The sequence below is a fragment of the Brassica oleracea genome, chromosome C9, assembly GCF_000695525.1.
Source record: "Brassica oleracea var. oleracea cultivar TO1000 chromosome C9, BOL, whole genome shotgun sequence".
Lineage (NCBI taxonomy): Eukaryota > Viridiplantae > Streptophyta > Magnoliopsida > Brassicales > Brassicaceae > Brassica > Brassica oleracea.
In genome coordinates, this window is record NC_027756.1 from 14,377,963 (window position 1) to 14,391,870 (window position 13,908).

General features: G+C 35.9%; 3 protein-coding genes and 1 pseudogene across 3 annotated transcripts; all 4 read left to right on the forward strand.

The window, feature by feature from the left end:
• Positions 1–3,104: 3,104 nt before the first annotated feature.
• On the forward strand, positions 3,105–5,258 carry LOC106318038 (probable aldo-keto reductase 3). Its single transcript, XM_013755875.1, has 5 exons — positions 3,105–3,480; positions 3,605–3,808; positions 4,121–4,293; positions 4,519–4,621; positions 4,726–5,258. Exons 1-5 carry the CDS (start codon positions 3,262–3,264, stop codon positions 5,062–5,064), a joined length of 1,038 nt encoding a protein of 345 aa, XP_013611329.1. The 5' UTR covers positions 3,105–3,261; the 3' UTR covers positions 5,065–5,258.
• A 1,008-nt stretch (positions 5,259–6,266) lies between these two features.
• LOC106318039 lies at positions 6,267–8,868 on the forward strand (annotated as a pseudogene).
• A 337-nt stretch (positions 8,869–9,205) lies between these two features.
• LOC106318037 (probable aldo-keto reductase 4) lies at positions 9,206–11,125 on the forward strand. Its single transcript, XM_013755874.1, has 5 exons — positions 9,206–9,574; positions 9,687–9,887; positions 10,154–10,326; positions 10,421–10,523; positions 10,614–11,125. Exons 1-5 carry the CDS (start codon positions 9,353–9,355, stop codon positions 10,950–10,952), a joined length of 1,038 nt encoding a protein of 345 aa, XP_013611328.1. The 5' UTR covers positions 9,206–9,352; the 3' UTR covers positions 10,953–11,125.
• Positions 11,126–12,750: 1,625 nt separating this feature from the next.
• On the forward strand, positions 12,751–13,708 carry LOC106314391. The gene is made up of 4 exons (XM_013752265.1): positions 12,751–12,933; positions 13,022–13,289; positions 13,491–13,605; positions 13,678–13,708. The coding sequence occupies exons 1-4, from the start codon at positions 12,751–12,753 to the stop codon at positions 13,706–13,708; spliced, it is 597 nt and encodes a 198-aa protein (XP_013607719.1).
• Positions 13,709–13,908: the final 200 nt, after the last annotated feature.

A 13,908-nucleotide genomic window follows, 5' to 3' on the forward strand; every position in this document is an offset into this window, starting at 1 on the left:
ATAGTTTCAATTGAAAGCCCGTTATTAACTCAGTTAACCTGATTTACAACTTTTATTTATTGTGTTCATATTCTATTGATATAGTTCGTAATTGTGTTGGACCAAGTGTTGAATGCAATTTTGAGTCGCACTTATTTTACAATTGACAAAGTTATTTCACTCATTTTTTTTTCCAATACATAACATTACTTAAAGATGGATATTAAAAACAATATCCGGTTATTTAAATAATAATATATTTTTAACTAATCCTAAATCCTAAACCCAAAAGTTAACCATAAACCTAAGGGTTAATCTTAAATCTCAGGGTTTAATGTTTAGAATTTAGAGTTTTTAGAGTTTATTCTCTAGAGTGAGTGAATCTCTAGGTTTAAGGTTTTGAGTTTAGAGGTTTTTAAGATTTAAGATGAATCCTAGGGTTTAGGATTTAGTGTTTAGAATTGAAATTGCAAAACAAAAAAATTGACTTGCTAACGCTGCCAGCAAAACTTTAAATCATATACACCATAGTCTAAGCCCTAAAAAACTCTAAACTGTAAACCCTAGGATTTAGGGTTGACCCTTGGGTTTAGAGTTGACCCTTAGGTTTAGAGTTTAGAGTTTACGATTGACCTTTGAGTTTAAATTTTAGGGTTTAGTGTTTATCATCTCGTTAGAGAATTATCTCATTAGAGAATTATCAAATCTTATAAGTATATCTGGTTATAAAGTAACTTATCTTGTTATATCAATTGAAGTCCGTTATTAATTCAGTAAACCGGATGTATATTTTTTATTTATTGTATTTGTATTCTATCGATATACTTCGTAATTGTGTTAGACCAAGTGTTAAATGCAATTTTGAGTCACACTTAATTTACAATTAAGAAAGCTATTTCATTCGTAATTGTAATCATATCATATTCTATCGATATAGTTCGTAATTGTGTTAGGCTAAGTGTTGAATGCAATTTTGAGTCACACTTAATTTACGACTAGGATAAGACATGCGCAGGATAAATTTATATGAAAATTATAAGAAATATCGTATGGAAAAAAAATTATATTATTATCGAATTAATATATTTTGCCCTTAAACAGTTTTTTAAAACCTTTTTTGTTAATCTAATTACATAATTTGTTTACTGATGAGCTGATCGCATTTTAAAAAATATTTTAGGTCAAAAAATCATTTATCACATAAAAACTTAATATTTAGGTCGAAGAATCTCAGACCTACTATTTGGTTACAATGAAACTATATCAGCTCGATTTTATATCATAATTTAGCAATTTAAAATTTAATTATGGTTATGAGAAGCTTACGTTCACATGCCATTCCTATCTATCTTCGATATTTTTCTCCTTTTTGTGTCATTTTGGTTATTGCTCGATATAAATATTGATTTTTGAGTTTATTCTCATTTTTTTTTTTTTTTTGGCCTGAGATTTAGAAAATGTTTAAGATTCAAAATTATTAAAGAGATACATATTTAGGTTAAGATCTGCGCCTTGTGCAGAATAAATACTTATTTTATATTTTTCTGCATATTATGAAATATTAAAATAATAATTATATATATTAAATAACTAAGAAATCAGTTATTATTATATAATAAATTGGCTTGTACATATAAATCAAATGACCACTCTTGTTTATTCGCAATCATTTTAGAATAAATAAATCAAAACAATCAATCATATCTATCGTATATGATATATAATTAAATTTAAACAATATGAAGTATATATATATATATTAACATAAACACCTATTAAAATAAAATTATTTATTTATATGATTTTATTATCATTGTATCTTATTATAGAAAAAAATTTAAACATTGATCACAAAAATTTATGTGAGACTTTTAACAGTTTAGTTAATTTATACTCGTTTTAAAAAATTCAAAATACAACAACATATACAAAAAAATCTAAATTTTTTATATATGATTAATGTAATTGTGTAATTTATTTTAATAGTAAAGAAATAAACAAAAATGATAGAAGCATACAGATTATTAGCAAATCTCTATTATTTAAAGTCATTAATTAATATATATATCATAATCATATTAGGTAATTCCGTACGTTTTATTTAAGGAAATAAAATCGAAGTAGACCAACATGTTTTTCAATTTATATGTGAGGCTGACACGTAGGACTAATTAACTACCAAATTGATTGATAAATAAACAATTGTTTTTTTTAATTATTACAAAATTGAGGTTACATCTTTTCAAATGTTCCTCGAATAATATACAGGGGATTGAGAAAACTATTTCATTCATATTTTTCTTTCAATAGATAATGTTACTTAAAATGGATATTAAAAACTATATTCGGTTTGATATTAATTTGCTTGGGAAGTAAATCTGGTTAACAATTTGCATTGGTTTTTAATCTTTAATGGATGGCAGAATGGTAATTTTAATACCATCTTCTTCTTTTCAACCCTGCAACTTTTCTTGTTCAAAAATGGCTATTTCTATTTTTTTTCCAGATCTTTTACTCTTTCCATCACATTTCTTTTCATTTTGATTTAAACTTTATAGATCTAAGGTAGATTTGAAATAATTTTGATTTAGTTTCATTAAACGAGTTGAGTTAAATCCCCACGTTTCACTATACCTCGTCGCCGTTCACTATAAAGCGGACGTCGCAGCCATAACATCAATCTTGCCACGACCAAGCTTCGATAGTTACACGGCCAAGCTCCACTGGTTCCCTGTGTTACTCATCCTATTTGTTCCTTCTTGTCATGGCCAAACTCCAATAATCACAGGCACCACTTAAATCCATATATTTGGACTTCAAAGCGTTAAATTGAATTTTGGTGAATTTTCCTCAACAAATATCTATCACGCAATTCTCTGACACAAAATCTCACGAGTTGATCTCCTTATCTACCTACAAAGCTGATTTTCGAAAAGACTATCTTCAAACAGTCACTAATTTGGACAGAAATGTAATCTCACCATCTTCGTACACTTGGTTCCGCAAATATATAAAAAATATGCACACTTACGCAATTTCAACACAGAATATATGTATATTCACCTAATTAACCCATATTTTTTTAATATAAAAATCCACTTTTATTTTTTTAAAAAATCAATTTTATTCATTTCGTAGAGAGAGTTACGGGTATATCTTCTTTTGGCATGCATCACCAGTCAAGTCAGACAGACACCAATCCAATTGCGATAATCCACACTCAAATTACAACAGAGAGAGAGAAAAGCTAGAGTGAGAGACGTCGTGGCAAAGAGAGAATCCATGTCAGATTGTGGAGTGAGGAGGATGAAGCTGGGAAGCCAAGGCCTCGAAGTATCGGCGCAAGGCCTTGGCTGCATGAGCCTCTCCGCCTTATTCGGTGTTCCCGCTCCCAAAACTGATCCCATCGCTCTTCTTCACCACGCTATCGGCTCCGGCGTTACTTTCCTTGACACCGCCGACAGCTACGGTCCTCAGACCAACGAGTTGCTCCTCGCCAAGGTTCGGTTTGATCAATCTCTGCTTGGTTTTCGCTAATTAGAGTTAAGTTTTCTGAGAAAGGAACAATCTTTATAGGTTTTGGGTTTGTTTTCTGGTTCTTTGAGCTTATGTTGGATTTTTTCAGGCTCTAAAGAATAATGGGATGAGGGAGAAAGTGGAGCTTGCGTCCAAATTTGGGATCATTTACGGAGAGGGGAAGAGAGAGATAAAGGGAGATCCTTTCTATGTTAGAGCTGCTTGTGAAGCTAGTTTAAAGCGCCTTGATGTTGACTGCATTGATCTTTATTATCAGCATCGGATTGATACTCGTGTCCCTATCGAAATCACTGTAAGCCCTTCCTCTTGCAAGTCCTACTTCATCCTTTGGTTTTCTACCATTTTCAAAATTTAGTGGAAGTTACAGTTCAGTGACTATGAGGGTGTCACTTTTTTGGAGTGAGATATGTTCTGACTAATAGAGTCGAATAAGATATAGATATTAGGAATCACTGTAAGCTCTTCCTGTTGGTAGCTAGCTTTTTCCTGAAGTTGGTTGCTTCTGAGCTCTTATCACATACACAAGGTGACTTTTATCGAAAGCAGGCACCTTTTGCTGAACTTAACAGTTTATTTTGTCCTTTTTTTTTTTTTTAATTTCAAGATGGGGGAAATGAAGAAGCTAGTTGAAGAGGGTAAGATAAAGTACATTGGTTTGTCTGAAGCCTCTGCCTCAACTATCAGAAGAGCACATGCTGTTCACCCAATTACTGCAGTCCAGTTAGAATGGTCCCTGTGGACGAGAGACGTGGAAGAAGAAGTCGTCCCTACCTGCAGGTATCATCCTATTTTCTTGGTGCATTATCATCCGTTAATCATGTAACGTCTTCTCTTTCCTTCATTGAGAATGAAGTTTAGAAGTTGAAACTTTTTTTTTCACCCAACGCAAATCTTGACTTGTAAATGGCTTACTTACTGTTTTGAAGTTTGCTCATTGACTTTTGGACTCTTTCTACTTAAGAGTATCAAATAATATAATGTCTTATATCATTCAATCATCAGGGAACTTGGGATTGGGATTGTTGCTTACAGTCCTCTAGGAAGAGGCTTCTTCGCTGCTGGACCAAAGCTTCTTGAGAACATAGAGAACAATGACTACAGGAAGGCAAGTACATAGGCTGCTCTGTATGCCTTGTTTGTGTGATGAACTCTTGATAAAAAAATTGTAGGTAAATCAATCAACCAACCGTTTATCTACTCTAATCGCAGACTCTACCAAGATTCCAACCGGAAAACTTAGGCCACAACAAGATTCTCTATGAGAAAGTTTATGCAATGTCCGAGAAGAAAGGATGCACTCCTGCACAACTAGCCCTCGCATGGCTTCACCATCAGGGAGACGATGTTTGCCCCATCCCGGGAACTACTAAGATCGAAAACCTCAATCAGAATATTGGTGCTTTATCAGTGAAACTCACTCCCGAAGAGATGTCTGAGCTGGAGAGCATTGGTCACCCAGAGTCTGTGAAAGGAGAAAGATTCAGTAACATGGTGCCCAACTTTAATAACTCAGACACTCCACCATTGTCTTCTTGGAAAGCCGCTTAAACCCCACCTGAAAGTTTCTCGGGCTGTGGTGGTAGGTTGGCATTGATGTGGTGTAACTTGTGATAGATAAGTCGAGGTAATTATATGTAGAAGCTCTGGTGTTATATTGCATCTTCGTGAGTTCCACCTATGCATGGCCCGCCTTTAGTCTCTCAGGGTTTACACCCTTTAAGAATAAAATATGCATATGATGATTCAGGAGTTCGCCAAGATATCTACAAAACTTTGAAACATTTTCCTGATTTGGAATATTCTACTTGAGGTTTCTTATTATTACCATTCAGATTAGTCCAAGGCATTTTACCTCAACTTGGAAATCTCAACTGGAAATGACCCAACCAAAAACTGAACAGAACTGACCTGAAACCAAACTTAGCTTTATGAGTATTTATATGAGTTTCAAACCGGTTCTTATACATTACTTTTATTAAATTAAATATTAAAATATTAATTTAACATAGGGATTACCATAACAATGTTTTATTATATAAGAAATTAGTTTTGAAAAATGAATAAAAGATTTATTTTGAAAATTTTAAATCATAATAACCTACTTTTAGGTATTTTGAAAGTAGTTTTATGTTTTTGGGTAGGTGTTCAAATGACTAATCAGGTGTTCAGGTTTAGTCGGGTTTCAGTTCTCGAAATTTAACGACATTTAGATATTAGGATAATATGGCATATCACAAATCCGGTTGAATATATTTTAAATTGGGGTACAGTTTTAGTTTGTGTTTTAGTTATCCAAATTAATATTTGCTTGTGATTCAAGATTTGCACATTTTAGTTCAGAAACTTCGTAAGTTTAAACAATTTCTACTAACAAATATTAGGTGGCAAAATTTAGAAATAGTTGTAAAGAAAAGTAAACATGAATAAGTTAAAGCTGTCAACTAACAAGTTTATAAACATATGATATTATTTAAATTTCAAAAACCCAAATAACATCATTCAAACTTTATAATCGAACTTATTAATAATCACTTCTAGTGCAACTGTAAAAAAAAAGTAAAACCTCAATATTTATATTTAAAATGCTCAAAATAGCGAAAACGAATAAAAAATTGTATTTTCAAATTATCCTTATAATAAATAAATAGTTTTCCCTCATTATTAGCATTAACCAACTCCAACGACCACTCTGTTCAAAACTCTACACAGAGTCAGAGAGATAGAAAGAAAGAGGTGTGTGATCAAAATCCATGGCGGAAGCTTGCGTTGTGAAGAGGATGAAGCTTGGAAGCCAAGGTTTCGAGGTATCAGCAGTGCCGGTCCTGAGATATTGAGGGTCCAATACTAAATACAAAACCGAGACTCTTGCATAAAAAGTTTGTCGATAAAAAATTAATTTTATAATAAAAAATTTACAACATCTTCAAAACTATTAAAATTTGATCTTTTTGTAAAAATAACACATCTTAATTTTTTTCTAAAAATTATCTATCAAACTTTTAGAATCAAGGTTTTTCTGATCATATTTTTCTTAGTTGATAACATATGCCCCGTTTTCTTATCTTTTTTTTTTTTTTTTTGATAACTCTGGTATCTGGACAGCCACAGTCCCAACTATCCCCCTGTAGGGGGTCCAGCGCCCCAGCGGAAGGGATGTTAAATCCGCTGTGGCCGGGGCTCGAAGTCGTGATGGCGGGCACCTCAGCCGAGGTTCCTTTACCACCAGACCACGAGGCCCGGTTAAAACTGTATAGGTTGAACTTTTTATAGTGACTGGACTCACCCCGGAGGGCCACCTCGCCATAAATCCCCGTAGGGATTTTTTAGCTAATCCAGTACCACCCCGCTTTCCCCGAGTATCGAACTGGCGACCTCGAGTAGTCGTGTGTGAGAAACATTCAGTACTGCCGCTAGGCCACCTGACGTTCTCTTCGTGAGTAATATTTTTACAATTGCAGTTTTGAGAAGCTTCTTTCGGTTGGAGCATCTGAAACTTGGATTGTAAACAATATATTATAGACAATCTATATATTTTGATAATTCTTTTTAAATTTTTGTCTTGTAACTCGTAAGAAGGGATAGTAGAAAAAGAGAGAAGCACAATTTCCTATGAAAAAAAAGAATAATTTAGCCTGAAAAATAATTATTATTAATCAGTTATGTTATTTTTTGACCCAAACAAATTCAGCCATGTTCTTTTTAATCTATTCATATTAAATAACATAAAAGAATATGTACGATTTAATTGTGTTTTTATATAAAAGTTGTCTGGTCACTTTTTTTTTAATTTTTCTACAATACACATTCATCTATTTAAGTAACAGAAAAAGTATACCTTGCTTGTTTTTGATAAATCATGGGCCCGGTACGATTGTTTCGCGTGTATGGGGTCAAGCCCGGGCCTGTATCAGCTCAAGGCCTTGGCTGCCTGGGCCTCTCCTCCTTCCATGGTGATCCTGAACGGGAAACTGACGCCATCACTCTTCTCCACCACGCTGTCGACTCCGGCGTTACTTTCTTTGACACCTCCGATATCTACGGTCCTGAGACCAACGAGTTTATCCTCTCCAGGGTGCGATTTGATCATGTTCACGACACGTTGATCTTTTTCACTAATTAAGATGGTTGACTTTTCCTTCATAAACATGCTGCACCTTTTGCTGAATTTGACAATTTCTTTATTTGTATGTTAATTCTAAGATGGGGGAACTGAAGAAGCTAGTTGAAGAGGGTAAGATAAAGTACATTGGTTTGTCTGAAGCCTCTGCCTCAACTATCAGAAGAGCACATGCTGTTCATCCGATAACCCGCAGTGCAGATAGAATGGTCTTTGTGGTCGAGAGACGTAGAAGAAAATATAATCCCAACCTGCAGGTACCATCCTCTTTTCTTGGTGCATTAATATTCATCAAACCATGTAAAATCATCTTCACTTTCACTTCTTCAGGGAGCTTGGGATTGGGATTGTTGCTTACAGTCCTCTAGGACGAGGCTTCTTCGCATCTGGACCAAAGCTTCTTGACAACCTAGGCCAAAATGACTTCAGAAAGGCAAGTTCATAGTTTTTGTTTGATTCTATCTAAAATGAGCTGTGGAATAAACCAACTCCCTGTATTTTTTTCCTTAATTCTATTTCTTGTTATAGGCTCTACCAAGATTCCAACAGGAAAACGTAGACCAAAACAAGATTCTTTTCGAGAATGTTTGTGCAATGTCAGAGAAGAAAGGGTGCACTCCCGGACAACTAGCCCTGGCATGGGTTCACCACCAGGGAGATGATGTGTGCCCAATCCCAGGAACCACTAAGATCGACAACCTCAATCAGAACATTGGAGCTTTATCTGTGAAACTCACTCCCGAAGAGATGACTGAGCTCGAGGCCATTGTCCGACCAGAGTGTGAAAGGAGAAAGATATTAGCCCTGTTTGTTTAATAAACTCTGGCGTCATCGGCTGCGATAAATAACTATGACCACGGCAAATGCATCACCCTTACGGCAAAACAGATTTTCTTTTTCAGCAGCAACAGTAATTAATAACGGCCAGATGTGACGCTGGAATTAACAGCGGCAGCGGCAACTCTATTTTCTTGTCTCCGATCGTTTCTTGGCGACTGACGCCGGTTTTAACATCAGCAAAGTTACTCTGGTTGTAGGTTTATTTCTTGCCGCAGCCGCTGACGCCAGAGTTTATTAAACGAACAGGGCTATTGTAGCAACATGCCCACTTTCAAGAACACTGAGTCTCCATCATTGTCTTCTTGGAAAGCTGCTCAAACTGGCTTTGGTGGTGCATGATATTGAAGCTAGACAACTTATGTCAGCCAGATCAAGGTCTTAAATGTGCTGCTTCTTCCGGGGGAAACCCAATTATCAATGTGTAATTGCATTTGTAAAATAATACTTTTAAAATAAAATTAATAATAATATAATGTTTGTTGTTAGATGAAAATTTTAACTTTTAGCGATGAATTTTTTTTTGTTTTATGAAAATTAGTATTATACGTTTTAAAACATTTTGTTTAATTTCTACATATGTATATAAATCAGTGATTAAGGAAAATCGGTACAGAATATTTTAGTTTAAATCTCTTATAAATATAGATTATGATACTGATTAGTGAATATATACGCACGCTTCTTTTGCTGGTGGTGGTACAGCAGAACAGTCAAGACGCACGCGTCTTTTAGGTTTGGTCATCACTCATCATTACCATTCTCATTCACCAACCCAATTCCAACTCCACCAACCTCTCCACTCAATTCAAAACTCTCTCTCTCACAACAAAAGAGTCAAAGAGAGATAGAAAGAAAGAAAGAGGTGTGTGAGGGAAATCAATGGCGGAAGCTAGCGGAGTGAAGAGAATGAAGCTGGGAAGCCAAGGCCTTGAGGTATCTGCACAGGGCCTCGGTTGCATGGGCCTCTCCTCCTTCTACGGTACTCCCAAGCCTGAAAGCGACGCCATGGCTCTTCTCCACCACGCAATCGAATCCGGCGTCACTTTCCTAGACACTTCCGACATCTACGGTCCTCAGACCAACGAGCTGCTCCTCGGCAAGGTTCGATTCCCAAACTTGTTAATCTGCGATTTGATTTTTGCTAGTCGAGGTGACTTAGATGGTTGATTCTCTACGAGATTGCCCTCAGATTCTTTAGAAATGATTGTGTCAGGCGCTGAAGAATGGGTTTAGGGAGAAAGTGGAGCTCGCTTCCAAATTTGGGATCAGCTACGGAGAGGGGAAGAGAGAGATAAAGGGAGATCCTTTCTATGTGAGGGCAGCTTGTGAGGCTAGTTTGAAGCGTCTTGATGTGGATTGCATCGATCTTTATTACCAGCATCGCATCGATACTCGTGTCCCTATCGAAATCACTGTAAGCCATTCTTACTCACTCTCAAATGAAATGGACATCTCAGTGAGTTTGGGATGTGTTCAGACTAATAGCGATGAAAGTATAGATTTTTAGGACGATGTTGTCTGCTTATTCATTAAGAACCAATCTCTGGTGTGCAATGATCTTCGACTGAGAAGAATCTACTGCTTCTGTGTCTCTAATTGGTTTGCAGGCCATTTTAGAAAGCTGGCACCTTTTTTTTTTTTTGCTGACATTAACAATTTCTTGTGTATGTTATTTCTAAGATGGGAGAACTAAAGAAGCTAGTTGAAGAGGGTAAAATAAAGTACATTGGTTTGTCTGAAGCCTCTGCCTCAACTATCAGAAGAGCGCATGCTGTTCACCCCATAACTGCAGTGCAGTTGGAGTGGTCTTTGTGGTCTAGAGACGTGGAAGAAGAAATCATCCCAACCTGCAGGTAAGAGAGATTCAATCCAGATTTGCTCCTTATTTTCTTGGTGTGTGCCACTATCCATCTACGTGTAATATGATGTTCACTTTCCTCTTTTCAGGGAGCTTGGAATTGGAATTGTTGCTTACAGTCCCCTAGGACGAGGTTTCTTTGCATCAGGACCTAAGCTTGTTGAGAAGCTTGACCAAAATGACTTCAGAAAGGCAAGTTCATAAGTTTTGTCTGATTGGTGAACCTAATAGATTAGCTGAAGATGTGACTCTATATTTTCTCAATTCTGTTTCTTATTGCAGACTCTACCGAGATTCCAACAGGAAAACCTAGACCACAACAAGATTCTGTATGAGAAAGTTTGTGCAATGTCAGAGAAGAAAGGGTGCACTCCGGGACAACTAGCCCTCGCGTGGGTTCACCACCAGGGAGATGATGTTTGCCCCATCCCAGGAACTACTAAGATCGAAAACCTCAATCTGAACATTGGAGCTCTATCTGTGAAACTCACTCCTGATGAGATGCTTGAGCTCGAGACCATTGTCCAAGCAGAGTCTGTGAAAGGAGAAAGATATGGTAACATGTTGGCCACTTTCAAGAACTCAGACACTCCACCATTGTCTTCCTGGAAACCTGCATAAACCAGCTGAGTTGACATTGAAGCAGTCTTAACTTCTGTGTCAGTATGATGAAAGTAATTGATCTGTTGTATCTTGAGAGTAGGTTATCAAACCCAAATATCAGTGTGAATGTATTGTATAATAAACTATCTATAGAGTTCCCCAAGTGAAACTTCAATCTACAACTCCATACATTGTGTCCAAACTCTATAAATAAACGTCTCTTCTATTCAAACTTACTGAGTCGTTACCGGTGACGCTTTTTAACTAATATGTTAGAATTGAGACAAAATGTTCACAACACAAGCAAAGAGAAGCCGAATCATGTCATCATGTGACAGGTATAAGGTGAGCATAAAATAAATTATGAAATGCCTATGACGATTGAAGACCAAACCTTACAAAGATGCGTTCTTAATAACTCTCATCTAAAACCTTAGAAACAGCTTATCTATACAACCAAATCTACCAAGGATCTGTGCAATGAAGATTTAGGTTTTTCCCCTACAATACATAAGAAAAAATTTGCTTTATTTTTTTTTGCTATAGCTTCGAAAAAAAAAGCTAAAGCATAATTGGTGAAAATTAATAGGAATTTGATGTAGGCTTTATCATATTATCATAGCATTTCTATTTCATATTCATATTAACGTCATAAACTTTGGTCTATATATCATATATATATGTTTTAAACATCAAATTGTGTATATTCATCTGTAGATAAAAAAAAGTGAGATGAAATATTAAGTATACAAATGAATATGGAGAGAGAACAAAAGAGTAAGGATCAATTTAGTCCTTATATGTTACATATATAGATACATTGTATCTAATATGTTAAGTTGTAATTTATTTATTTATTTATTTTAATTTAAATTTATCTAACAAGTTTTGATAGGTTTCAGTTTTAGTAGTAGGGGCATTTTTGTCCAAAATGTTCAATAATTCACATTTCCATCCTTGCAAATATTTCACTTATTCTTATATATAGAGCGAAAATTCTCAAGAAAAAATATAAGCCCTTTATACTATTAAAATGACTTGATCTTAAATGGATTCAGGGCGAGTGCACTGTTTGCCTTCCCAACTAAGCCAGCCCTAATCAAAACTATACTAAAAGCAGGATATAAGGCTCTATGGAGGTGTTCATGTCGGATGGTAAATTCCACCAGTTATATTGCACCAAACGGCCACGTCATGCACGAGGTTACAATGGTTTGGGTTCGTATTTTCGGCTCGTCTTATCTATTGATTATAATGGTTTGGGCTTATGTGTATTAGGCATGTCTTTTCTGTAGGCGATGGCCCATTGTATGTCGTAGCCCTAACAGCGTCGTCACCTTCCTTTCGACTTCCATCTCTGCCGTTTCTCACCTCTCCAAATCCGTTTCCACGAGTAACTTCGCCACTAGCTTTTCTAATCAAACCTCTTCACCACTAACTTCTCTAATCAAGTCTTGCTTTAACTCATTTAACGAATTCTTTTCGCCTTCTTCTCTGTTTGGCTATTTATAAATCTCTTCTCCGATCTCATGCATCCATTAACGTTATCAAAATTCTCTCAAATACTCATCCCGATGGAGCCTACCCGTAACTCTTCGTCCTCCACCGAACGCCCGTCCAGCGAGAAGACCGTCGTCTCCTCTGTGTCTGCTAAGCCAAACGGAAAGTCTGCGATCCGTAACTCTCCGTACTCCACCGAACCCACGTCCAGCGAGAAGATCTTCGTCTCCTCTGCGTCTGCTAAGCCAAACGGAAAGTCTATTGCTTCCTCTGTGACTGCGATGAAACCTAGCGCGCATGCGTCTGTTGCAAACCGATGAACCCTGAAGCTTCCACCGGTCTCTCATCCGCTCATGGCGACCAAGTGATGTTGTTCAGGGATGTTTCACTGGGCCCACATGAAGCCGAGTTGAGGTTCCGACTGATTCACCTCTGGGAGGCTCGAAATCCAAATACCAAAATTCTCATTGGTGAAGAGATGCTCCTTATCGACGAAGAGGTTTGTTTACGGTTTTTTAATTTCTTTCTTTGGTTTTGCACGACTGAGATAGTGTTTTAAATAATTGATGATTTGGATTTATCGACAGGGAACTGTTATTCAGGGTTTTGTTCCGGCTGGTCGTGTAGGAACATTTGATCTCTCAGCTGGTTTCGTCTATAAGTTGACCAAATTTTTCGGATCCAGAAGCAAAATTCAGTATCGGGTTGCTGATCATAGCGCCACCGTCTCATTCTCTTGGAATTCTTCTTTGTCGGTCCTTGAGAATCATCCGGTTCTCTTTCCAGTAGATCGGTTCAGGTTCCACAGCTACGATGAGTTTAGGGCCAACTGTGACTCCAAGGGCGGTCTTTATGGTAAGCCATGTTGAACTATTTAGATTACCTTTTATGTTTGAGCAACTGATGATGATCTTATAGATATGTTTGTTAAGTTATGAGAGTATAATTGATCTTATAGATACTTTTGTTAAATTATGAGAGTATAATTATATACGGGTTTGTTATATAACTATAGTATAAGTTTGATGTATACGGTTTATTATTTTTTTATCTCAGACTATGTTGGCCATATGAAGCTGGTGAATGGGCAAACTATCACTGACCACATTGTTCTTGACGAAGCTGATATAACAGAGAAGCGGCATCTGTGTGTTCATGTTCAGTCACTTGAGTATGTTTCTCCAATTCTTAGCCTCTTTCGTTTTGTGTTATTTTTAACACTTGATTTTGTCTTATGTAACAGACCAGTGATGAAGCTCTATCTATGGGACTAGTGATGAAGCTCTATCTAGAAAGTTATAGTTTTAAATTTTTAAATTTTTAAAATTTATCGAAAATATTTTTATTTTAAAATTTTATAATATTAATTAAAATATAATATATATAATTTAGTATTTTTATAATTCCAATTTAAAAATTGTATTGAATATTTTTATTTTTGTATTTATATTGTTTTTTTTAATAGAAAAAAATT